The sequence below is a fragment of the Thalassophryne amazonica genome, chromosome 4 (genome assembly GCF_902500255.1).
Source record: "Thalassophryne amazonica chromosome 4, fThaAma1.1, whole genome shotgun sequence".
Lineage (NCBI taxonomy): Eukaryota > Metazoa > Chordata > Actinopteri > Batrachoidiformes > Batrachoididae > Thalassophryne > Thalassophryne amazonica.
In genome coordinates, this window is record NC_047106.1 from 136,818,822 (window position 1) to 136,845,120 (window position 26,299).

Consider the following 26,299-nt stretch of genomic DNA (forward strand, 5'->3'; position numbering starts at 1 on the left):
CTGTAATAAAATTTTATGGTCAACAGTATCAAAAGCAGCACTGAGGTCTAACAGAACAAGCACAGAGATGAGTCCACTGTCCGAGGCCATAAGAGGCTTCACTAATGCTGTTTCTGTACTATGATGAATTCTAAAACCTGACTGAAACTATTCAAATAGACCATTCCTCTGCAGATGATCAGTTAGCTGTTTTACAACTACCCTTTCAAGAATTTTTGAGAGAAAAGGAAGGTTGGAGATTGGCCTATAATTAGCTAAGATAGCTGGGTCAAGTGATGGCTTTTTAAGTAATGGTTTAATTACTGCCACCTTAAAAGCCTGTGGTACATAGCCAACTAACAAAGATAGATTGATCATATTTAAGATCGAAGCATTAAATAATGGTAGGGCTTCCTTGAGCAGCCTGGTAGGAATGGGGTCTAATAAACATGTTGATGGTTTGGATGAAGTAACTAATGAAAATAACTCAGACAGAACAATCGGAGAGAAAGAGTCTAACCAAATACCGGCATCACTGAAAGCAGCCAAAGATAACGATACGTCTTTGGGATGGTTATGAGTAATTTTTTCTCTAATAGTTAAAATTTTGTTCTTCAATGTCGCCTGCTCTGGCCCCCGGAAGACAATTGACTATGGTTGCTGGTGTCGCTAACTTCACATTTCGCAAAACAGAGTCGCCAATAACCAGAGTTTGATCCTCGGCGGGTGTGTCGTCGAGTGGGGAAAAACGGTTAGAGATGTGAACGTGTTGGCGGTGTACACGGGGCTTCTGTTTAGGGCTACGCTTCTTCCTCACAGTCACCCAGTCAGCCTGCTTTCCCGGCTGCTCGGGATCTGCCAGGGGGTAACTAACGGTGGCTAAGCTACCTTGGTCCGCACCGACTACAGGGGCCTGGCTAGCTGTAGAATTTTCCACGGTGCGGAGCCGAGTCTCCAATTCGCCCAGCCTGGCCTCCAAAGCTACGAATAAGCTACACTTATTACAAGTACCGTTACTGCTAAAGGAGGCCGAGGAATAACTAAACATTTCACACCCAGAGCAGAAAAGTGCGGGAGACACAGGAGAAGCCGCCATGCTAAATCGGCTAAGAGCTAGTAGCTACGCTAAGCTAGCGGATTCCTGAAAACACGCAAAGTGAATAATGTGTAAATAATTTAGAGGTGATTCAGCAGAAGGAGTGCTTTAGTTAAGGCACGTAAAGATTACACTGGGAAACAAATCGTAATCTAGATAACTAGATCAATCTAACTGCGCAGATTAAACAGCTAACAGATACAGCAAAACACCGCTGTGCTCCGGAACAGGAAGTGATACAATACCGCAGTGAGAGCCAACCACCAGTAGAGGCAAGCCAAAAAATGATTTCTCTGACTTGAAGTAACTAATGAAAATAACTCAGACAGAACAATCGGAGAGAAAGAGTCTAACCAAATACCGGCATCACTGAAAGCAGCCAAAGATAACGATACGTCTTTGGGATGGTTATGAGTAATTTTTTCTCTAATAGTTAAAATTTTGTTAGCAACGAAAGTCATGAGGTCATTACTAGTTAAAGTTAATGGAATACTCAGCTCAATAGAGCTCTGACTCTTTGTCAGCCTGGCTACAGTGCTGAAAAGAAACCTGGGGTTGTTCTTATTTTCTTCAATTAGTGATGAGTAGAAAGATGTCCTAGCTTTACGGAGGGCTTTTTTATAGAGCAACAGACTCTTTTTCCAGGCTAAGTGAAGATCTTCTAAGTTAGTGAGACGCCATTTCCTCTCCAACTTACGGGTTATCTGCTTTAAGCTACGAGTTTGTGAGTTATACCACGGAGTCAGGCACTTCTGATTTAAAGCTCTCTTTTTCAGAGGAGCTACAGCATCCAAAGTTGTCTTCAATGAGGATGTAAAACTATTGACGAGATACTCTATCTCACTTACAGAGTTTAGGTAGCTACTCTGCACTGTGTTGGTATATGGCATTAGGGAACATAAAGAAGGAATCATATCCTTAAACCTAGTTACAGCGCTTTCTGAAAGACTTCTAGTGTAATGAAACTTATTCCCCACTGCTGGGTAGTCCATCAGAGTAAATGTAAATGTTATTAAGAAATGATCAGACAGAAGGGAGTTTTCAGGGAATACTGTTAAGTCTTCTATTTCCATACCATAAGTCAGAACAAGATCTAAGATATGATTAAAGTGGTGGGTGGACTCATTTACTTTTTGAGCAAAGCCAATAGAGTCTAATAATAGATTAAATGCAGTGTTGAGGCTGTCATTCTCAGCATCTGTGTGGATGTTAAAATCGCCCACTATAATTATCTTATCTGAGCTAAGCACTAAGTCAGACAAAAGGTCTGAAAATTCACAGAGAAACTCACAGTAACGACCAGGTGGACGATAGATAATAACAAATAAAACTGTTTTTTGGGACTTCCAATTTGGATGGACACGACTAAGAGTCAAGCTTTCAAATGAATTAAAGCTCTGTCTGGGTTTTTGATTAATTAATAAGCTGGAATGGAAGATTGCTGCTAATCCTCCGCCTCGGCCCGTGCTACGAGCATTCTGACAGTGTGACTCGGGGGTGTTGACTCATTTAAACTAACATATTCATCCTGCTGTAACCAGGTTTCTGTAAGGCAGAATAAATCAATATGTTGATCAATTATTATATCATTTATCAACAGGGACTTAGAAGAGAGAGACCTAATGTTTAATAGACCACATTTAACTGTTTTAGTCTGTGGTGCAGTTGAAGGTGCTATATTATTTTTTCTTTTTGAATTTTTATGCTTAAATAGATTTTTGGTGGTCTGGGAGCAGACACCGTCTCTACGGGGATGGGGTAATGAGGGGATGGCAGGGGGAGAGAAGCTGCAGAGAGGTGTGTAAGACTACAACTCTGCTTCCTGGTCCCAACCCTGGATAGTCACGGTTTGGAGGATTTAAGAAAATTGGCCAGATTTCTAGAAATGAGAGCTGCTCCATCCAAAGTGGGATGGATGCCGTCTCTCCTAACAAGACCAGGTTTTCCCCAGAAGCTTTGCCAATTATCTATGAAGCCCACCTCATTTTTTGGACACCACTCAGACAGCCAGCAATTCAAGGAGAACATGCGGCTAAACATGTCACTCCCGGTCCGATTGGGGAGGGGCCCAGAGAAAACTACAGAGTCCGACATTGTTTTTGCAAAGTTACACACCGATTTAATGTTAATTTTAGTGACCTCCGATTGGCGTAACCGGGTGTCATTACTGCCGACGTGAATTACAATCTTACCAAATTTACGCTTAGCCTTAGCCAGCAGTTTCAAATTTCCTTCAATGTCGCCTGCTCTGGCCCCCGGAAGACAATTGACTATGGTTGCTGGTGTCGCTAACTTCACATTTCTCAAAACAGAGTCGCCAATAACCAGAGTTTGTTCCTCGGCGGGTGTGTCGTCGAGTGGGGAAAAACGGTTAGAAATGTGAATGGGTTGGCGGTGTACACGCGGCTTCTGTTTAGGGCTACGCTTCCTCCTCACAGTCACCCAGTCGGCCTGCTTTCCCGGCTGCTCGGGATCTGCCAGAGGGGAACTAATGGCGGCTAAGCTACCTTGGTCCGCACCGACTACAGGGGCCTGGCTAGCTGTAGAATTTTCCACGGTGCGGAGCCGAGTCTCCAATTCGCCCAGCCTGGCCTCCAAAGCTACGAATAAGCTACACTTATTACAAGTACCGTTACTGCTAAAGGAGGCCGAGGAATAACTAAACATTTCACACCCAGAGCAGAAAAGTGCGGGAGAGACAGGAGAAGCCGCCATGCTAAATCGGCTAAGAGCTAGTAGCTGCGCTAAGCTAGCGGATTCCTAAAAACACACAAAGTGAATAATGTGTAAATAATTTAGAGGTGATTCAGCAGAAGGAGTGCTTTAGTTAAGGCACGTAAAGATTACAGTGGGAAACAAATCGTAATCTAGATAACTAGATCAATCTAACTGCGCAGATTAAACAGCTAACAGATACAGAAAAACACCGCTGTGCTCCGGAACAGGAAGTGATACAATACCGCAGTGAGAGCCAACCACCAGTAGAGGCAAGTCTGGATTTAGACGGATATTAGACGCCATTGCTTAAATTTTCATTGTTACGCAGATGATACCCAGCTTTATCTATCAATGAAGCCAGAGGACACACACCAATTAGCTAAACTGCAGGATTGTCTTACAGACATAAGGACATGGATGACCTCTAATTTCCTGCTTTTAAACTCAGATAAAACTGAAGTTATTGTACTTGGCCCCACAAATCTTAGAAACATGGTGTCTAACCAGATCCTTACTCTGGATGGCATTACCCTGACCTCTAGTAATACTGTGAGAAATCTTGGAGTCATTTTTGATCAAGATATGTCATTCAATGTGCATATTAAACAAATATGTAGGACTGCTTTTTTGCATTTACGCAATATCTCTAAAATTAGAAAGGTCTTGTCTCAGAGTGATGCTGAAAAACTAATTCATGCATTTATTTCCTCTAGGCTGGACTATTGTAATTCATTATTATCAGGTTGTACTAAAAGTTCCCTGAAAAGCCTTCAGTTAATTCAAAATGCTGCAGCTAGAGTACTAACGGGGACTAGAAGGAGAGAGCATATCTCACCCATATTGGCCTCTCTACATTGGCTTCCTGTTAATTCTAGAATAGAATTTAAAATTCTTCTTCTTACTTATAAGGTTTTGAATAATCAGGTCCCATCTTATCTTAGGGACCTCATAGTACCATATCACCCCAATAGAGCGCTTCGCTCTCAGACTGCAGGCTTACTTGTAGTTCCTAGGGTTTGTAAGAGTAGAATGGGAGGCAGAGCCTTCAGCCTTCAGGCTCCTCTCCTGTGGAACCAGCTCCCAACTCAGATCAGGGAGACAGACACCCTCTCTACTTTTAAGATTAGGCTTAAAACTTTCCTTTTTGCTAAAGCTTATAGTTAGGGCTGGATCAGGTGACCCTGAACCATCCCTTAGTTATGCTGCTATAGACTTAGACTGCTGGGGGGTTCCCATGATGCACTGAGTGTTTCTTTCTTTTTTTGCTCTGTATGCACCACTCTGCATTTAATCATTAGTGATTGATCTCTGCTCCCCTCCACTGCATGTCTTTTTCCTGGTTCTCTCCCTCAGCCCCAACCAGTCCCAGCAGGAGACTGCCCCTCCCTGAGCCTGGTTCTGCTGGAGGTTTCTTCCTGTTAAAAGGGAGTTTTTCCTTCCCACTGTCGCCAAGTGCTTGCTCACAGGGGGTCGTTTTGACCGTTGGGGTTTTTACGTAATTATTGTATGGCTTTGCCTTACAATATAAAGCGCCTTGGGGCAACTGTTTGTTGTGATTTGGCGCTATATAAATAAAATGGATTGATTGATTGATATTACAGGTATGTCCTCTAACACATGAGGTGGACTGACAATGGATCTGTAATATCATGCACATTAGTGGCGCACCACAGAGCCAGGACGCCACGCAGCTGCACATGATGTTACAGCTGAGATGATGATCAGAATTCACATATGTTTGGTAACCAATGAGGGCATGATCGTGTTTCTGTAACAGTCAGGTGTTACAGACACACGGTCAGGTGAGCTGCGTCTCACAGCTGCACTGTACTGCACACAGCTGACCAAGCTGTCACAGTGATGCTGAGCATCAAGTGCTGTGTTTGACTGTGACATAAAACAAGTTTAAAAGACAAAAAATAAAAACTGACAGGTTGAATCTGTACCCCTGCTGAGGAAGAGGAGACTGTGGAGGGTGAAAACGGGGCCATCTGCGCTCGGGACTCCAAACACACACACACGCACACACGTGTCGACTCCCGCTGGAGTGGAGCGCACAATCGGAGTTAACACATACTTAAGGGGAAAACTTCAGTACCGACAAAACTGGTTGATGTAGCTGTTTTAGTTTATTTTATTTTGAATTTTCACAGAGAAGCACTGTGTAAAAGCACCACCGTGTTTTGGATTTGAGAGCACAAAGAGCGCCGTGTTTGGTTGTTTGCATTTGGTTGGTGGTGTTGATGCTCGCAAAGTTGTTTTTTTTTTTTTTTTTTTTTTTTTTTTTTCTTCCTTAAATCTGCCACAACTGTGTAGCTATAAATGACTGTACTCCACCCTTCCCTATTGGCCTGTCAGATATCTACACTAAATTTCACCAGCAGTTTTATCAGCTCCAGGTTACTGTCAGTGATGGACTGTGGAGCACCAGCTGTCCTTCTGAGCTGAAGGAGTTGATGTTGAATTCTCAGTTTGTCATGTTCTGCAGCAACAACTGCACCTTCTTGGTGTTGCCTTTCTTCACTGCTTCTTGGAAAACCCTCTGCAGTGCGGAACATGTCGACACGTCTGCCTTGCTCATGATTGCAGCTTAGCTAGAAGGTGTTGGACAGCGTAATCCTGCCTGCACCCTAAGAGAGCCATTAAGAGCCATCTTTAATAGGATGCGAGTAAAAAAAAAGCGTTTTTGATTAGTACAGTTCCTGCAAGAATCTAATCTTACTTTCACCCCTGCCGGTAATAGCGGTTGTGGGTGTGCACATCAGTGATCAGATGTCCATAATAATCCAATCACACATGCAGTCCATTGATGCAATGGTCATGGGACCCTGGTTTACATGTAATCGTTCCATGCGTTGTGTGACACGACAAGCAGTGTGACACGGCAGGTCTTCAGAAGAGCGGACCACAGTGCTTGCCCTGGCACCCCACCATGACTTGCCTCCACATGTGTGCAAAACCTCCATTTGTATACGGATATCCGTCAAAATTTGTTGTTAACAGCAGTCGACATCCTTATTGTTGCACTGTTGCCACCTGCTGCATCAGTCCTTTATAGCAGTACTAAATCCTCTCGATGAATCCAGTGTCTTTCAAGTATTTAAAAAAGCCAACACTTCCCCCTCCCACTTGACCTTATTGATTGCTTTCAGTTTTTACTTTTTAATAGATTCAGAAATGACTATATAAAATTAAAATTAAATATTTGGAGGTACAATTAAAGCAGTGTGCTAAATACTGTACAGCTATATTCATTGGATATGATTTTTATGATTTATATTATAACTGGGCATTTGAAAGCACTGCATTCTGGTGATAGTATGTGTGGTCTTGATCTGGTGATGGTCTTTTTTAACTATTGCATCAGTTTTAAATTACTTACAAGTGGCAAAACACTTTTCATTGATAATAGTTATCATGTCTTTCAAATCAAATTTATAAATTTATATAGCGCCAAATCACAACAAGTCGTCTCATGGTGCGTCACAAACATCATTTAAAAGGCAGAATAAAATGAAATAAAGATTAAAAACATAATAAAAAATTAAAACAAAAATAAGTAAAAGGAATAAAAGAAGACACAATCGTATAAAATGCTAATGATAAAACGGGAAAAAAGTGTCATAAAATGGGAAAAAACTGTGTCTTCAATCTAGCTTTGACAATCAGTCTCCACAGAGTCTGATTGCCAGATCTGCACAGCAGATCATTCCACAGAGCTGGGGTACAGTGGGAAAAGGCTCTGTAACTTGCTGACTTTAATTCACACATAGTAGGCCTGCACCCTGTGAACGCAGAGCCCGAGCCGGTACATAGGGCTCAACCAGGCTGGCCATGTAGGCGGAGTGCCATTCCGTGAACAATTTTGTAGGCCAATAATAACACTTTAAAATCCGATCTCAAAGAGTAAATAATACACTTAAAGAGAGACCGGAAGCCTTAACTGGCTTCCGGTCTCTCTTTAAGTGTATTATTTACTAAAATCCGAAAGGGTGTAATTATTTTTTGTTTATAAGACAATAAGTCAATTCATACAGACAGTCAGTCCATTTGTGGAAACTTGTTATAGACAAAAACAAAAGATAGTAAATAAATTTGAATGAAATCAAGACTTGAGCCATATTTTGTTCGAGTATAAGAGTCACTGTGTTTTAAAACCAGGAAAAACTGACCGTAGTCCTCTCAGAATGCACCAAATTGCACAATTTTTTCAAAATTTCCAGGGTGGCATGCCCCTGGACCCCCACAAGGGGACCTCGTGCCTTCAGGGCTCAGCTGTCCACTCACAGAAAATGTTCATTCAAAAAAGTTTCAGTTGGTTGCACCCATGCTTCCACCCACTCTGGGTAGTCAACATGGATTTGGGAGCTGCTGCTCTCCGAATGTGCTTGAATCATTCGAGTTCTGTTTGTTTTTCCCATTCGTGTGATTCGTACGGCATTCGTGCTCCAGTGTGACAGGGCCTTAAACAGAACCTTGAACCCAGTTCCAGCATTTTGATGGTACTCATGAGTTGGGGCTCATTTATGCTCAATGTTTAATCCGGATGAAGATGGAACCTACTGTCAGCACATTTTGTCTATATCTGTTGTTGTCTGTTTTCTGAAAACTTAACGGATATCGACAAAAATACTGTAATTTTGGAGTCAGTGGCTCCAAAGTTCAAGAAAGCCACAGCCTTCTTTGAGGTCCACAGAGGCTCCATAACGTCTAAGTGTACTTTTCGTCATATTTCTCTGAATAGATTAGCAACAGAAGTTCAGAGACTTTTTTTTTGACCACTTCCTGAAACTACAAAATCTCATCTGGAGAATATCACGTGATTGGTCTCCTTCTGTCCCTGCACAGGGAGGCTGCCCTCTGGCTGCAGCATCGGTTAATGGGAGGTCCTCACTGTAAAACACCAGTCAACACTCATAAACTCTAAAAGAACAGTTCTGTCAACTTGAAAACACTTTTATTTTTTATTTACTCTTACAAAGAAAATTATTGTGGGAAAAACCTTTTTTTTTTTTTCCCCGGGAATGGTCCAGCAATTTTAATTTTCTTATATATGGGGGGGGGGGGGGGGGGGGGGGATGTATTTTGGGTCAAGGATGAATGCCACCAAAATGGAACATTGGTAGGACTAACATTTTTGCAGAAATTACGGATATTAGCTAACAACACTGAACAATGGACGTTGATATCAGCATTAATCAGTCCCTGGTAATCGCAGAAGCTCTTAACAAAGGAAATATCTCAACCTTGCCATTTGTAAAACATCACATCAACTTCATTTGCCAAATAATAAATATAGTTATTCACAAAATGTTCTCATTTTAATTTCCAACACTTTCTATTAAAATCATTATAGAAACTTTGCATAATTTATTACCACCCTTCAAAAATGTCAGCTACCTATTTTATGACCGTTCTAGAACCCATGGATCCCCACAGGCAACACGTTAGTGTACCTTAAAAGAGAAATTTTATATATATATATATATATATATATATATATATATATAAATTTTGTCATGAAGTATTTAATGGCTGCACAGACCACCTCTATCTACAACTTGTCATGACTTCTCAATTGTTAGACATTGTAAGAATCTTTCCAGAGGGCCTACAGATCCACGCCAGCGTAAAGGACATGCAGAAATATGTGCAACAAAGCTATAGACAGATTTATGTACGTTAGTGGAGCATAAATGAGCCCTTAAACTTTTAAAATTTGTTTCTTAACATTTGAAGTTGGAATCGCTTGCGATGACATAAAGTTGTATTGAAGCTGTTGGTTTGGTAACTGAATTGTTGATCAGTGGTGTGATAACATCATGAGCATCATTTAGCTGGCACAAAATCCTAAAACATTGGTGAGTGCATTCAACTTTGTGGTCTTTGACCTCTGCTGCTCTGTGTGCAGGGCTTTGAGGCGATGGACCTGGACATGTTGGCGCCGTACATCTCTATGGACGATGACTTCCAGCTGATATTCAACAAATTGCCAGAGGACAGTGAAAATCCTTTCTCGTCCTCATGGGAACCTTCCAGTGGAGCGCCTGCAGCTGAACTCAGCAGAAAACGGTACAACTGAGAGTCGAAGTGCACCAACGCAACTGTGAATGAAATAAGAGCTAGGAGGAGGTCAGACAGAATTCCTAAAGTGTTTATGCTCTTAAATGTGACGGAGGGATGTTTAGAGAGGGAAGGATGGTCGGTTTCATTTGGGATTTCGTGGGGGAGAAAAGTACTCTGATTGAATATATTAATCCTGAGCTTTGGGGATGTACCTGTTCATAGTAGTAGCACATGTCCTGATGGTGCCCCCCGGTGTCATACAGTACCTCTCCAAGTGAAATCAGTCCCAGCTCGGACATGCTCTGGTCATTGGTCTAACAACTGAACCACTGCCCCCCTACTTTCAACATAATTATGGGGGTAAAGTCTTTTGACCCGTTTGAAATGCATAGAACATTAACTTTTCTATGCACAAGAAAAGAAACATAAATAACATTTTTAATTTCAATAAGACCTCAAAGTCCACATCCATGAACCTGTGAGGTTCATCCATGAAGCTGTGAGGTTTATCACACTCCTCTACAGTTGATAATGTATCAATATTGCAAATCAGTATTTATGTTTTTAGGAGTTTTCATAACATTATTCATCAGATAATGGTAGAATTAGTTTTATAATGTCTGTCAGTTGAATCCCTACGCTGAAGGTGGAAATGTACAATGTTCAGGTGCCAGTGGACCTTATGTGGAAGGACAACAGAAGACAGATTACTGCTGAAACATCTCCAGCTGATGTTCTCATTGTGATCTCATATAAGCTCTTCTGGTGTAGGAAATGTAAATCTGAAGGATGTCAGCATTGTGGAAGTTTTTACTACTCATGGAAACATTTTGCCATTTTCTTTTTGTTGTTGTTCTGGTCATGGTATCATCGTCTTTGTACTGTGCTAATCTTTATACCCATATGGTTGATGCAGGTTTTTTGCAGTTTGTGATGATGGTATTGATTACAGAGGACCAAAATGCTTCACATGAATACAGATTATAGGTGACATCACAAATGTGGCCACGTCATTAACATCAGGCATGTTTGTACCTTACATGAATATGTTGAATGCCACACTTTCTTTATTGGTTTGTGTTGTCAGGATTTTAAGGTACTTGCACAGAAAATGAAGTCCCGGGGATTAGCGTGTTGACATTTGCACCACGTTTTCACAGTGAAATCACTTCCTCTGATTTGACCTTAAAATGGTGTGATTGCTAAGTGCCTAGCCAGCAGTAGCTTTACATATTTCACATTTCCTTTCAGCAGTTTGTTTTTATAGTGACATATGTTGTTGTAGTTGTTGTTGTATAATGAGGTACACTGTTTGTGGCCTTCATAGGGTTTTTATTGTGAAAACCTGCATCAGGACCGACTTGCTGTGCAGTTATGGAGATGTTAGTACGTGCACTTTAACAACCAAGAATTCACCATCAGCATGTCTGTTTCTGTAGGACTCGTTCCACAGACGAGGAAATTCTGTGCAAGCAGACGATTCAGGACAAGAGGCAGAGACCCAGTCCATCCTCTCCAGAAGAACCGCTTCTGAGCCAGACAATACTGGTGAGAGGAGAGAAAAAATAAGTTTATTTAAACAGCTTCTTCCTTACTGAATTAATTTAATAATAGCCTAATAATAATAATGGCATGGACTTTTTCCTGTCTGGTGTTTTACGGTCTTGATTGTACTTGTACGTGTCATATGATGTGAAAGGATCAATGAAAAACATTTGTCCGTTGTCTAATGAACTGTGATTCAGCACAGTTTTTGTTTTTTAAACGCTGCATGAAAAAACTTTACTTTTAATACTAACATGTATTTTTTTTTAAACATAACTTTTAAAAAATGTGTAACTGTGTCCATTCATAAAACTTCACGATATGAGAAGTTTTTAGATTAGAACAACAGTCATTAGAATGCAGGCAGTTTTGTGAAAAGGTTTTAGACATTTAATGTGTTTGATGAAAAATTGATAAATATAGGTCCATCGGTATTTGCACATCAAGACAATGGAGATGAAATGAAAGAACCAAGATCTACGTGGACATACTGCTCCCTTTCAAGAACATTTAGTACAGACTGCCGTGGGACGTGATGATGACCAACCTGTTGCTTATATTAATAGGTTACAGCCATTTTTACAGAGTCCATCTGTTTTCAGACACCATAAGTAATTGAACAAACTACACAGATTATTGTTCATACAAATAACCGCTTTTACAGCCAGTTTTCATTAGGCAACTCAGGGGATGGGCACATGAACGTGAAGTCACTGATGATGTCTTGGACTTCATCAGTGTTGTATAAAGTACCGGAAAATCACACTTAAGTAAAAGTACAGATACCCATTAAAAAAATGACTTTGGTAGAAGTTCAAGTCACTGATTGAAATGCTACTCAAGTAAAAGTCTTAAAGTATCTAGTATTTATTGTACTTAAGTATGACAAGTAATGTACAACTAAATGTACTCAAGTATTGAAAGTAAAAGTACAAGTAAATGTTAATCAAAAACGGACTGATTTTTTTTTTTTTTTTTTTTTTTAATAAAAGTTTATCTAGGCTTGTAAATGACTGGTAGTATTAGTCAAAATACTGAAAATTGTGCACATCACACAAAAACACTTCAGAAACAAAGTTTCAAAACTTGTTCACAGGAAACAGTTATTTATTTCTATATGTATTTTCATTGTTACATGGTTTTATCTTTTCTGTTGTGTTTTGTTTCATTAGACTATTATTGTCTATTATGTAGACTATTATTGTTGTTGCTATAATATATGAATAAAAATAAATTAAAAAAATTACAATTTGACTCTTTTACAACAACGAACACAAATCAACACAAACGTGCTGATGGGAACAGCGTAATGCTACCTTTAACATTGAAAACGCCATGGACATGCTAACGCATTAGCATCGGTCCCATTTTTATGTTATAAAATACATCTATCAACTGATTCAGACAGGTCGGTTTAACATAAAATATTCAATGTTACTCACAGACATATGCTCTTCAGGGTTTTAGCGGAGAAAAATTAGGATAAAGCGAAATAAAATCCATGAATCATAGACCGAAGCACTGCTTCGACCTGCGAATCACTGCTTCAATTGCTTCAAGGTTCAAAGCAAAGCCGCGCTGCAGAAAAGTTGATTACCACTGATTGACCACTGCAGGTCTGTAATCAATGTAGAGAAATGATAATTTTCCTGACAAACACCCCCCAAGTGCGCAACTGCAAAAAAGCCAACATGTACATGCCTCATGACAAATCGGCCTGACTTCGTTGCAGTCACTAGTAATCAGTGGTGTCTCTGGCTGAAAACACGACTTTTTTCGTGTGTGTGTTTGTGTGTGTTTTGTTTTGTAACGAGTAACAGCATGGCGCATAGAAAATGTATCGGAGTAGAAGTATGCAATTAAGGTTGGAAATGTAGTGAAGTAAAAGTGAAAGTAAGCTGAATTAAAAAAAAAAAATTCAAGTAAGGTACAAAGTCTTCCAAAACGTACTTAAGTACAGTAGTGAAGTATTTTTACTTCGTTACTATACGAGGTCTGTTAGGAAAGTATCCGACCTTTTTATTTTTTGCAAAAACCTGATGGATTTGAATCACGTGTGCTTGCATGAGCAAATCTTGAACCTTTGTGCGCAGGTGTAAACATTTTCATGCCTGTCGATTGCGTCATTTGCTGGTAAGCAGCGTTTGTGTGAGGACATGTTGTGCGCTCGGCGGATTTTCATTGCAAGGAAAATGGCGGAACGACTGGAACAAAGCTACTGCATCAAATTTTGCCAGAAACTGGGCGACAGCCAGGTGGAAACCATTCGGAAGATTCAGCCGGCTTTTGGTGGCTTTTCAGTCGTGTGACTATCCAAGAAATTATGGAAGAAGTGGGCATGTCAGAGCATGTCCTGTGAGACTTCAACATGGAGGTGCTGTGGCTCCGCCGTTAGCAGCTTCGGCACGAATTTCACCGCCACTCCTTTTCATGGCCAAATCTTCTGTCACAGTGGAATGTACCAAAAAAGTGCTGATGTCCACCTCTTCCGCAATTTCTCGGATAGTCACACGACGGTCCCGCATCACCACAGCATTCACTTTGGAAATGATCTGGTCATTTCAGTATGTTGATGGCCGCCTGGAGTGTGGCTCGCTCTCCACCGTTGTGCGGATGTCTTTAAACCGGTTGTACCGCTCCTTAATCTGTGTGATGCCCGTAGCATCGCCCGTAGCACTGTCTGAATCTTCCGAATGGTTTCCACCTGGCTGTCACCCAGTTTCTGGCAAAATTTGATGCAGTGCTGCTCCAGTCATTCTGCCATTTTCGTTGCAATGAAAATCTGACGAGAGCACAGCACACGTCCTCACACAAAGGCTGCTTACCAGCAAATGACGCAATCGACAGGCGTGAAAAAACTCATGCATGCGCACGAAGGTTCAAGGTTGGCTCATGCAAGCACACGTGATTCAAATCCATTAGGTTTTTGCAAAAATAAAAAGGTCCAATACTTTTCTAACAGACCTCGTACAACACTGGACTTCATTTATATCAGCCATTAAGAAATATAGTAGAAGTACTATGAAAGTATCAAAAAGTATAAGAATGTGTCTCATTAATACCTGCAAATGCACAGAGGGTGATCTACAAATACTCCTTGATTTGCATGTGTTTGCGATCCACAAACACAAAATTCCAGTTTGTCTTCAAGTATCTAGTATTTATTGTACTTAAGTATGACAAGTAATGTACAACTAAAGTAATGTACAACTTCCTGTTCCAGAGCACAGCGGTGTTTTGCTGTATCTGTTAGCTGTTTAATCTGCGCAGTTAGATTGATCTAGTTATCTAGATTACGATTTGTTTCCCAGTGTAATCTTCACGGGCCTTAACTAAAGCACTCCTGCTGAATCACCTCTAAATTATTTACACATTATTCACTTTGCGTGTTTTTAGGAATCCGCTAGCTTAGCGCAGCTACTAGCTCTTAGCCGATTTAGCATGGCGGCTTCTCCTGTCTCTCCCGCACTTTTCTGCTCTGGGTGTGAAATGTTTAGTTATTCCTCGGCCTCCTTTAGCAGTAACGGTACTTGTAATAAGTGTAGCTTATTCGTAGCTTTGGAGGCCAGGCTGGGTGAATTGGAGACTCGGCTCCGCACCGTGGAAAATCCTACAGCTAGCCAGGCCCCTGTACTCGGTGCGGACCAAGGTAGCTTAGCCGCCGTTAGTTACCCCCTGGCAGATCCCGAGCAGCCGGGAAAGCAGGCCGACTAGGTGACTGTGAGGAGGAAGCGTAGTCCTAAACAGAAGCCCCGTGTACACCGCCAACCCGTTCACATTTCTAACCGTTTTTCCCCACTCAACGACACACCCGCCGAGGATCAAACTCTGGTTATTGGCGACTCTGTTTTGAGAAATGTGAAGTTAGCGACACCAGCAACCATAGTCAATTGTTTTCCGGGGGCCAGAGCAGGCGACATTGAAGGAAATTTGAAACTGCTGGCTAAGGCTAAGCGTAAATTTGGTAAGATTGTAATTCACGTCGGCAGTAATGACACCCGGTTACGCCAATCGGAGGTCACTAAAATTAACATTGAATTGGTGTGTAACTTTGCAAAAACAATGTCGGACTCTGTAGTTTTCTCTGGGACCCTCCCCAATCGGACCGGGAGTGACATGTTTAGCCGCATGTTCTCCTTGAATGGCTGGCTGTCTGAGTGGTGTCCAGAAAATGAGGTGGGCTTCATAGATAATTGGCAAAGCTTCTGGGGAAAACCTGGTCTTGTTAGGAGAGACGGCATCCATCCCACTTTGGATGGAGCAGCTCTCATTTCTAGAAATCTGGCCAATTTTCTTAAATCCTCCAAACCGTGACTATCCAGGGTTGGGACCAGGAAGCAGAGTTGTAGTCTTACACACCTCTCTGCAGCTTCTCTCCCCCTGCCATCCCCTCATTACCCCATCCCCGTAGAGACGGTGCCTGCTCCCAGACCACCAATAACCAGCAAAAATCTATTTAAGCATAAAAATTCAAAAAGAAAAAATAATATAGCACCTTCAACTGCACCACAGACTAAAACAGTTAAATGTGGTCTATTAAACATTAGGTCTCTCTCTTCTAAGTCCCTGTTGGTAAATGATATAATAATTGATCAACATATTGATTTATTCTGCCTTACAGAAACCTGGTTACAGCAGGATGAATATGTTAGTTTAAATGAGTCAAGACCCCCGAGTCACACTAACTGTCAGAATGCTCGTAGCACGGGCCGGGGCGGAGGATTAGCAGCAATCTTCCATTCCACCTTATTAATTAATCAAAAACCCAGACAGAGCTTTAATTCATTTGAAAGCTTGACTCTTAGTCTTGTCCATCCAAATTGGAAGTCCCAAAAACCAGTTTTATTTGTTATTATCTATCATCCACCTGGTCGTTACTGTGAGTTTCTCTGTGAATTTTCAGACCTTTTGTCTGACTTAGTGCTTAGCTCAGATAAGATAATTATAGTGGGCGATTTTAACATCCACACAGATTCTGAGAATGACAGCCTCAACACTGCATTTAATCTGTTATTAGACTCTATTGGCTTTGCTCAAAATGTAAATGAGTCCACCCACCACTTTAATCATATCTTAGATCTTGTTCTGACTTATGGTATGGAAATAGAAGACTTAACAGTATTCCCTGAAAACTCCCTTCTGTCTGATCATTTCTTAATAACATTTACATTTACTCTGATGGACTACCCAGCAGTGGGGAATAAGTTTCATTACACTAGAAGTCTTTCAGAAAGCGCTGTAACTAGGTTTAAGGATATGATTCCTTCTTTATGTTCCCTAATGCCATATACCAACACAGTGCAGAGTAGCTACCTAAACTCTGTAAGTGAGATAGAGTATCTCGTCAGTAGTTTTACATCCTCATTGAAGACAACTTTGGATGCTGTAGCTCCTCTGAAAAAGAGAGCTTTAAATCAGAAGTGCCTGACTCCGTGGTATAACTCACAAACTCATAGCTTAAAGCAGATAACCCGTAAGTTGGAGAGGAAATGGCGTCTCACTAATTTAGAAGATCTTCACTTAGCCTGGAAAAAGAGTCTGTTGCTCTATAAAAAAGCCCTCCGTAAAGCTAGGACATCTTTCTACTCATCACTAATTGAAGAAAATAAGAACAACTCCAGGTTTCTTTTCAGCACTGTAGCCAGGCTGACAAAGAGTCAGAGCTCTATTGAGCTGAGTATTCCATTAACTTTAACTAGTAATGACTTCATGACTTTCTTTGCTAACAAAATTTTAACTATTAGAGAAAAAATTACTCATAACCATCCCAAAGACGTATCGTTATCTTTGGCTGCTTTCAGTGATGCCGGTATTTGGTTAGACTCTTTCTCTCCGATTGTTCTGTCTGAGTTATTTTCATTAGTTACTTCATCCAAACCATCAACATGTTTATTAGACCCCATTCATACCAGGCTGCTCAAGGAAGCCCTACCATTAATTAATGCTTCGATCTTAAATATGATCAATCTATCTTTATTAGTTGGCTATGTACCACAGGCTTTTAAGGTGGCAGTAATTAAACCATTACTTAAAAAGCCATCACTTGACCCAGCTATCTTAGCTAATTATAGGCCAATCTCCAACCTTCCTTTTCTCTCAAAAATTCTTGAAAGGGTAGTTGTAAAACAGCTAACTGATCATCTGCAGAGGAATGGTCTATTTGAAGAGTTTCAGTCAGGTTTTAGAATTCATCATAGTACAGAAACAGCATTAGTGAAGGTTACAAATGATCTTCTTATGGCCTCGGACAGTGGACTCATCTCTGTGCTTGTTCTGTTAGACCTCAGTGCTGCTTTTGATACTGTTGATCATAAAATTTTATTACAGAGATTAGAGCATGCCATAGGTATTAAAGGCACTGTGCTGCGGTGGTTTAATCATATTTGTCTAATAGATTACAATTTGTTCATGTAAATGGGGAATCTTCTTTACAGACTAAAGTTAATTATGGAGTTCCACAAGGTTCTGTGCTAGGACCAATTTTATTCACTTTATACATGCTTCCCTTAGGCAGTATTATTAGACGGTATTGCTTAAATTTTCATTGTTACGCAGATGATACCCAGCTTTATCTATCCATGAAGCCAGAGGACACACACCAATTAGCTAAACTGCAGGATTGTCTTACAGACATAAAGACATGGATGACCTCTAATTTCCTGCTTTTAAACTCAGATAAAACTGAAGTTATTGTACTTGGCCCCACAAATCTTAGAAACATGGTGTCTAACCAGATCCTTACTCTGGATGGCATTACCCTGACCTCTAGTAATACTGTGAGAAATCTTGGAGTCATTTTTGATCAGGATATGTCATTCAAAGCGCATATTAAACAAATATGTAGGACTGCTTTTTTGCATTTACGCAATATCTTTAAAATTAGAAAGGTCTTGTCTCAGAGTGATGCTGAAAAACTAATTCATGCATTTATTTCCTCTAGGCTGGACTATTGTAATTCATTATTATCAGGTTGTCCTAAAAGTTCCCTAAAAAGCCTTCAGTTAATTCAAAATGCTGCAGCTAGAGTACTAACGGGGACTAGAAGGAGAGAGCATATCTCACCCATATTGGCCTCTCTTCATTGGCTTCCTGTTAATTCTAGAATAGAATTTAAAATTCTTCTTCTTACTTATAAGGTTTTGAATAATCAGGTCCCATCTTATCTTAGGGACCTCGTAGTACCATATCACCCCAATAGAGCGCTTCGCTCTCAGACTGCAGGCTTACTTGTAGTTCCTAGGGTTTGTAAGAGTAGAATGGCAGGCAGAGCCTTCAGCTTTCAGGCTCCTCTCCTGTGGAACCAGCTCCCAATTCAGATCAGGGAGACAGACACCCTCTCTACTTTTAAGATTAGGCTTAAAACTTTCCTTTTTGCTAAAGCTTATAGTTAGGGTTGGATCAGGTGACCCTGAACCATCCCTTAGTTATGCTGCTATAGACTTAGACTGCTGGGGGGTTCCCATGATGCACTGTTTCTTTTTATTCACCTCTTTTTGCTCTGTATGCACCACTCTGCATTTAATCATTAGTTATTGATCTCTGCTCCCCTCCACAGCATGTCTTTTTCCTGGTTCTCTCCCTCAGCCCCAACCAGTCCCAGCAGAAGACTGCCCCTCCCTGAGCCTGGTTCTGCTGGAGGTTTCTTCCTGTTAAAAGGGAGTTTTTCCTTCCCACTGTAGCCAAGTGCTTGCTCACAGGGGGTCGTTTTGACCGTTGGGGTTTTTACGTAATTATTGTATGGCCTTGCCTTACAATATAAAGCGCCTTGGGGCAACTGTTTGTTGTGGTTTGGCACTATATAAATTAAATTGATTTGATTTGAATTGATTTGATTTAAATGTACTCAAGTATTGAAAGTAAAAGTACAAGTAAATGTTAATAATCAAAAACGGACTTTTTTTTTTTTTTTTTTTTTTTAATAAAAGTTTATCTAGGCTTGTAAATGACTGGTAGTATTAGTCAAAATACTGAAAATTGTGCACATCACTCAAAAACACTTCAGAAACAAAGTTTCAAAACTGAAACGAGAGTAGGCTACTCACTAGGTGTTCATAGGAAACATTTATTTCTGTATGTATTTTCATTGTTACATGGTTTTATCTTTTCTGTTGTGTTTTGTTTCATTAGACTATTATTGTCTATTATGTAGACTATTATTGTTGTTGCTATAATATATGAATAAAAATAAATTAAAAAAATTACAATTTGACTCTTTTACGACAACGAACACAAATCAACACAAACGTGCTGATGCGAACAGCTTAATGCTACCTTTAACATTGAAAACGCCATGGACATGCTAACGCATTAGCATCAGTCCCATTTTTATGTTATAAAATACATCTATCAACTGTTTCAGACAGGTCGGTTTAACATAAAATATTCAATATTACTCACAGACATATGCTCTTCAGGGTTTTAGCGGAGAAAAATTAGGATAAAGCAAAATAAAATCCACGAATCGTAGACCGAAGCACTGCTTCGACCTGCGAATCACTGCTTCAATTGCTTCAAGGTTCAAAGCAAAGCCGCGCTGCAGAAAAGTTGATTACCACTGATTGACCACTGCAGGTCTGTAATCAATGTAGAGAAATGATAATTTTCCTGACAAACACCCCCCAAGTGCGCAACTGCAAAAAAGCCAACATGTACATGCCTCATGACAAATCGGCCTGACTTCGTTGCAGTCACTAGTAATCAGTGGTGTCTCTGGCTGAAAACACGACTTTTTTCGTGTGTGTGTGTGTTTTTGTTTTGTTTTGTAATGAGTAACGGCATGGCGCATAGAAAATGTATCGGAGTAGAAGTATGCAATTAAGGTTGGAAATGTAGTGAAGTAAAAGTGAAAGTAAGCTGAATTAAAAAAAAAAAAAAACTCAAGTAAGGTACAAAGTCTTTCAAAACGTACTTAAGTACAGTAGTGAAGTATTTTTACTTCGTTACTATACGAGGTCTGTTAGAAAAGTGTCCGACCTTTTTATTTTTTGCAAAAACCTGATGGATTTGAATCACGTGTGCTTGCATGAGCAAATCTTGAACCTTTGTGCGCAGGTGTAAACATTTTCATGCCTGTCGATTGCGTCATTTGCTGGTAAGCAGCGTTTGTGTGAGGACGTGTTGTGCGCTCGGCGGATTTTCATTGCAAGGAAAATGGCGGAACGACTGGAGCAAAGCTACTGCATCAAATTTTGCCAGAAACTGGGCGACAGCCAGGTGGAAACCATTCGGAAGATTCAGCCGGCTTTCGGTGGCTTTTCAGTCGTGTGACTATCCACGAAATTGTGGAAGAGATGGGCATGTCAGAGCATGTCCTGTGAGACTTCAACATGGAGGTGCTGTGGCTCCGCCTTTAGCAGCTTCGGCACGAATTTCACCGCCACTCCTTTTCATGGCCAAATCTTCTGTCACAGTGGAATGTACCAAAAAAGTGCTGATGTCCACCTCTTCCGCAATTTCTCGGATAGTCACACGACGGTCCCGCATCACCACAGCATTCACTTTGGAAATGATCTGGTCATTTCAGCATGTTGATGGCCGCCTGGAGTGTAGCTTGCTCTCCACCGTTGTGCGGATGTTTTTAAACCGGTTGTGCCGCTCCTTAATCTGTGTGATGCCCGTAGCATCGCCCGTAGCACTGTCTGAATCTTCCGAATGGTTTCCACCTGGCTGTCAACCAGTTTCTGGCAAAATTTGATGCAGTGCTGCTCCAGTCATTCTGCCATTTTCCTTGCAATGAAAATCTGACGAGAGCACAGCACGCGTCCTCACACAAAGGCTGCTTAACAGCAAATGACGCAATCGACAGGCGTGAAAACATTCATGCATGCGCACGAAGGTTCAAGGTTGGCTCATGCAAGCACATGTGATTCAAATCCATTAGGTTTTTGCAAAAATAAAAAGGTCCAATACTTTTCTAACAGACCTCGTACAACACTGGACTTCATTTATCACTGGACTTCCTTGCTTGCCTCTACTGGTGGTTGGCTCTCACTGCGGTATTGTATCACTTCCTGTTCCGGAGCACAGCGGTGTTTTGCTGTATCTGTTAGCTGTTTAATCTGCGCAGTTAGATTGATCTAGTTATCTAGATAACGATTTGTTTCCCAGTGTAATCTTCACGTGCCTTAACTAAAGCACTCCTTCTGCTGAATCACCTCTAAATTATTTACATATTATTCACTTTGCGTGTTTTTAGGAATCCGCTAGCTTAGCGCAGCTACTAGCTCTTAGCCGATTTAGCATGGCGGCTTCTCCTGTCTCTCCCGCACGTTTCTGCTCTGGGTGTGAAATGTTTAGTTATTCCTCGGCCTCCTTTAGCAGTAACGGTACTTGTAATAAGTGTAGCTTATTCATAGCTTTGGAGGCCAGGCTGGGTGAATTGGAGACTCGGCTCCGCACCGTGGAAAATTCTACAGCTAGCCAGGCCCCTGTAGTCGGTGCGGACCAATGTAGCTTAGCCGCCGTTAGTTCCCCTCTGGCAGATCCCGAGCAGCCGGGAAAGCAGGCCGACTGGGTGACTGTGAGGAGGAAGCGTAGCCCTAAACAGAAGCCCCGTGTACACCGCCAACCCGTTCACATTTCTAACCGTTTTTCCCCACTCAACGACACACCCGCCGAGGATCAAACTCTGGTTATTGGCGACTCTGTTTTGAGAAATGTGAAGTTAGCGACACCAGCAACCATAGTCAATTGTCTTCCGGGGGCCAGAGCAGGCGACATTGAAGGAAATTTGAAACTGCTGGCTAAGGCTAAGCGTAAATTTGGTAAGATTGTAATTCACGTCGGCAGTAATGACACCCGGTTACGCCAATCGGAGGTCACTAAAATTAACATTGAATCGGTGTGTAACTTTGCAAAAACAATGTCGGACTCTGTAGTTTTCTCTGGGCCCCTCCCCAATCGGACCGGGAGTGACATGTTTAGCCGCATGTTCTCCTTGAATTGCTGGCTGTCTGAGTGGTGTCCAAAAAATGAGGTGGGCTTCATAGATAATTGGCAAAGCTTCTGGGGAAAACCTGGTCTTGTTAGGAGAGACGGCATCCATCCCACTTTGGATGGGGCAGCTCTCATTTCTAGAAATCTGGCCAATTTTCTTAAATCCTCCAAACCGTGACTATCCAGGGTTGGGACCAGGAAGCAGAGTTGTAGTCTTACACACCTCTCTGCAGCTTCTCTCCCCCTGCCATCCCCTCATTACCCCATCCCCGTAGAGACGGTGTCTGCTCCCAGACCATCAATAACCAGCAAAAATCTATTTAAGCATAAAAATTCAAAAAGAAAAAATAATATGGCACCTTCAACTGCACCACAGACTAAAACAGTTAAATGTGGTCTCTTAAACATTAGGTCTCTCTCTTCTAAGTCCCTGTTGGTAAATGATATAATAATTGATCAACATATTGATTTATTCTGCCTTACAGAAACCTGGTTACAGCAGGATGAATATGTTAGTTTAAATGAGTCAACACCCCCGAGTCACACTAACTGTCAGAATGCTCGTAGCACGGGCCGAGGCGGAGGATTAGCAGCAATCTTCCATTCCAGTTTATTAATTAATCAAAAACCCAGACAGAGCTTTAATTCATTTGAAAGCTTGACTCTTAGTCTTGTCCATCCAAATTGGAAGTCCCAAAAACCAGTTTTATTTGTTATTATCTATCGTCCACCTGGTCGTTACTGTGAATTTCTCTGTGAATTTTCAGACCTTTTGTCTGACTTAGTTCTTAGCTCAGATAAGATAATTATAGTGGGCGATTTTAACATCCACACAGATTCTGAGAATGACAGCCTCAACACTGCATTTAATCTATTATTAGACTCTATTGGCTTTGCTCAAAATGTAAATGAGTCCAACCACCACTTTAATCATATCTTAGATCTTGTTCTGACTTATGGTATGGAAATAGAAGACTTAACAGTATTCCCTGAAAACTCCCTTCTGTCTGATCATTTCTTAATAACATTTACATTTACTCTGATGGACTACCCAGCAGTGGGGAATAAGTTTCATTACACTAGAAGTCTCTCAGAAAGCGCTGTAACTAGGTTTAAGGATATGATTCCTTCTTTATGTTCTATAATGCCATATACCAACACAGTGCAGAGTAGCTACCTAAACTCTGTAAGTGAGATAGAGTATCTCGTCAGTAGTTTTACATCCTCATTGAAGACAACTTTGGATGCTGTAGCTCCTCTGAAAAAGAGAGCTTTAAATCAGAAGTGCCTGACTCCGTGGTATAACTCACAAACTCGTAGCTTAAAGCAGATAACCCGTAAGTTGGAGAGGAAATGGCGTCTCACTAATTTAGAAGATCTTCACTTAGCCTGGAAAAAGAGTCTGTTGCTCTATAAAAAAAGCCCTCCGTAAAGCTAGGACATCGTTCTACTCATCACTAATTGAAGAAAATAAGAACAACCCCAGGTTTCTTTTCAGCACTGTAGCCAGGCTGACAAAGAGTCAGAGCTCTATTGAGCTGAGTATTCCATTAACTTTAACTAGTAATGACTTCATGACTTTCTTTGCTAACAAAATTTTAACTATTAGAGAAAAAATTACTCATAACCATCCCAAAGACGTATCGTTATCTTTGGCTGCTTTCAGTGATGCCGGTATTTGGTTAGACTCTTTCTCTCAGATTGTTCTGTCTGAGTTATTTTCATTAGTTACTTCATCCAAACCATCAACATGTCTATTAGACCCCATTCCTACCAGGCTGCTCAAGGAAGCCCTACCATTATTTAATGCTTCGATCTTAAATATGATCAATCTATCTTTGTTAGTTGGCTATGTACCACAGGCTTTTAAGGTGGCAGTAATTAAATCATTACTTAAAAAGCCATCACTTGACCCAGCTATCTTAGCTAATTATAGGCCAATCTCCAACCTTCCTTTTCTCTCAAAAATTCTTGAAAGGGTAGTTGTAAAACAGCTAACTGATCATCTGCAGAGGAATGGTCCATTTGAAGAGTTTCAGTCAGGTTTTAGAATTCATCATAGTACAGAAACATCATTAGTGAAGGTTACAAATGATCTTCTTATGGCCTCGGACAGTGGACTCATCTCTGTGCTTGTTCTGTTAGACCTCAGTGCTGCTTTTGATACTGTTGACCATAAAATTTTATTACAGAGATTAGAGCATGCCATAGGTATTAAAGGCACTGCGCTGCGGTGGTTTGAATCATATTTGTCTAATAGATTACAATTTGTTCATGTAAATGGGGAATCTTCTTCACAGACTAAAGTTAATTATGGAGTTCCACAAGGTTCTGTGCTAGGACCAATTTTATTCACTTTATACATGCTTCCCTTAGGCAGTATTATTAGACGGTATTGCTTAAATTTTCATTGTTACGCAGATGATACCCAGCTTTATCTATCCATGAAGCCAGAGGACACACACCAATTAGCTAAACTGCAGGATTGTCTTACAGACATAAAGACATGGATGACCTCTAATTTCCTGCTTTTAAACTCAGATAAAACTGAAGTTATTGTACTTGGCCCCACAAATCTTAGAAACATGGTGTCTAACCAGATCCTTACTCTGGATGGCATTACCCTGACCTCTAGTAATACTGTGAGAAATCTTTGAGTCATTTTTAATCAGGATATGTCATTCAAAGCGCATATTAAACAAATATGTAGGACTGCTTTTTTGCATTTATGCAATATCTCTAAAATTAGAAAGGTCTTGTCTCAGAGTGATGCTGAAAAACTAATTCATGCATTTATTTCCTCTAGGCTGGACTATTGTAATTCATTATTATCAGGTTGTCCTAAAAGTTCCCTAAAAAGCCTTCAGTTAATTCAAAATGCTGCAGCTAGAGTACTAACGGGGACTAGAAGGAGAGAGCATATCTCACCCATATTGGCCTCTCTTCATTGGCTTCCTGTTAATTCTAGAATAGAATTTAAAATTCTTCTTCTTACTTATAAGGTTTTGAATAATCAGGTCCCATCTTATCTTAGGGACCTCGTAGTACCATATCACCCCAATAGAGCGCTTCGCTCTCAGACTGCAGGCTTACTTGTAGTTCCTAGGGTTTGTAAGAGTAGAATGGGAGGCAGAGCCTTCAGCTTTCAGGCTCCTCTCCTGTGGAACCAGCTCCCAATTCAGATCAGGGAGACAGACACCCTCTCTACTTTTAAGATTAGGCTTAAAACTTTCCTTTTTGCTAAAGCTTATAGTTAGGGCTGGATCAGGTGACCCTGAACCATCCCTTAGTTATGCTGCTATAGACGTAGACTGCTGGGGGGTTCCCATGATGCACTGTTTCTTTCTCTTTTTGCTCTGTATGCACCACTCTGCATTTAATCATTAGTGATCGATCTCTGCTCCCCTCCACAGCATGTCTTTTTCCTGGTTCTCTCCCTCAGCCCCAACCAGTCCCAGCAGAAGACTGTCCCTCCCTGAGCCTGGTTCTGCTGGAGGTTTCTTCCTGTTAAAAGGGAGTTTTTCCTTCCCACTGTAGCCAAGTGCTTGCTCACAGGGGGTCGTTTTGACCGTTGGGGTTTTACATAATTATTGTATGGCCTTGCCTTACAATATAAAGCGCCTTGGGGCAACTGTTTGTTGTGATTTGGGGCTATATAAAAAAAAAATTGATTGATTGATTGATTGATTTATATCAGCCATTAAGAAATATAGTAGAAGTGCTATGAAAGTATCAAAAAGTATAAGAATGTGTCTCATTAATACCTGCAAATGCACAGAGGGTGATCTACAAATACTCCTTGATTTGCATGTGTTTGCGATCCACAAACACAAAATTCCAGTTTGTAACTTGTGTGTTGGTTTTTACAAATAAATGTGTTTTTGTAAATATGTCTCTTTTTTTTTTGATTTGCAAAAACAAAAGGCATTTGCAAAACTGAAAATTCTGTTTGTGAAGTGT

The 26,299-nt window shown here is 40.8% G+C and overlaps 1 protein-coding gene across 3 annotated transcripts in view; it reads left to right on the forward strand.

The window, feature by feature from the left end:
* Positions 1-26,299, forward strand: part of hif1al (hypoxia inducible factor 1 subunit alpha, like) — a 113,653-nt gene that overhangs the window by 80,940 nt on the left and 6,414 nt on the right. For all 3 annotated transcript variants that reach the window (XM_034168651.1, XM_034168653.1, XM_034168652.1), the window contains exons 12-13: positions 9,705-9,865; positions 11,299-11,407. In XM_034168651.1, coding sequence (XP_034024542.1) covers positions 9,705-9,865; positions 11,299-11,407 — 270 coding nt within the window. The remainder of the gene's footprint in view (positions 1-9,704; positions 9,866-11,298; positions 11,408-26,299) is intronic.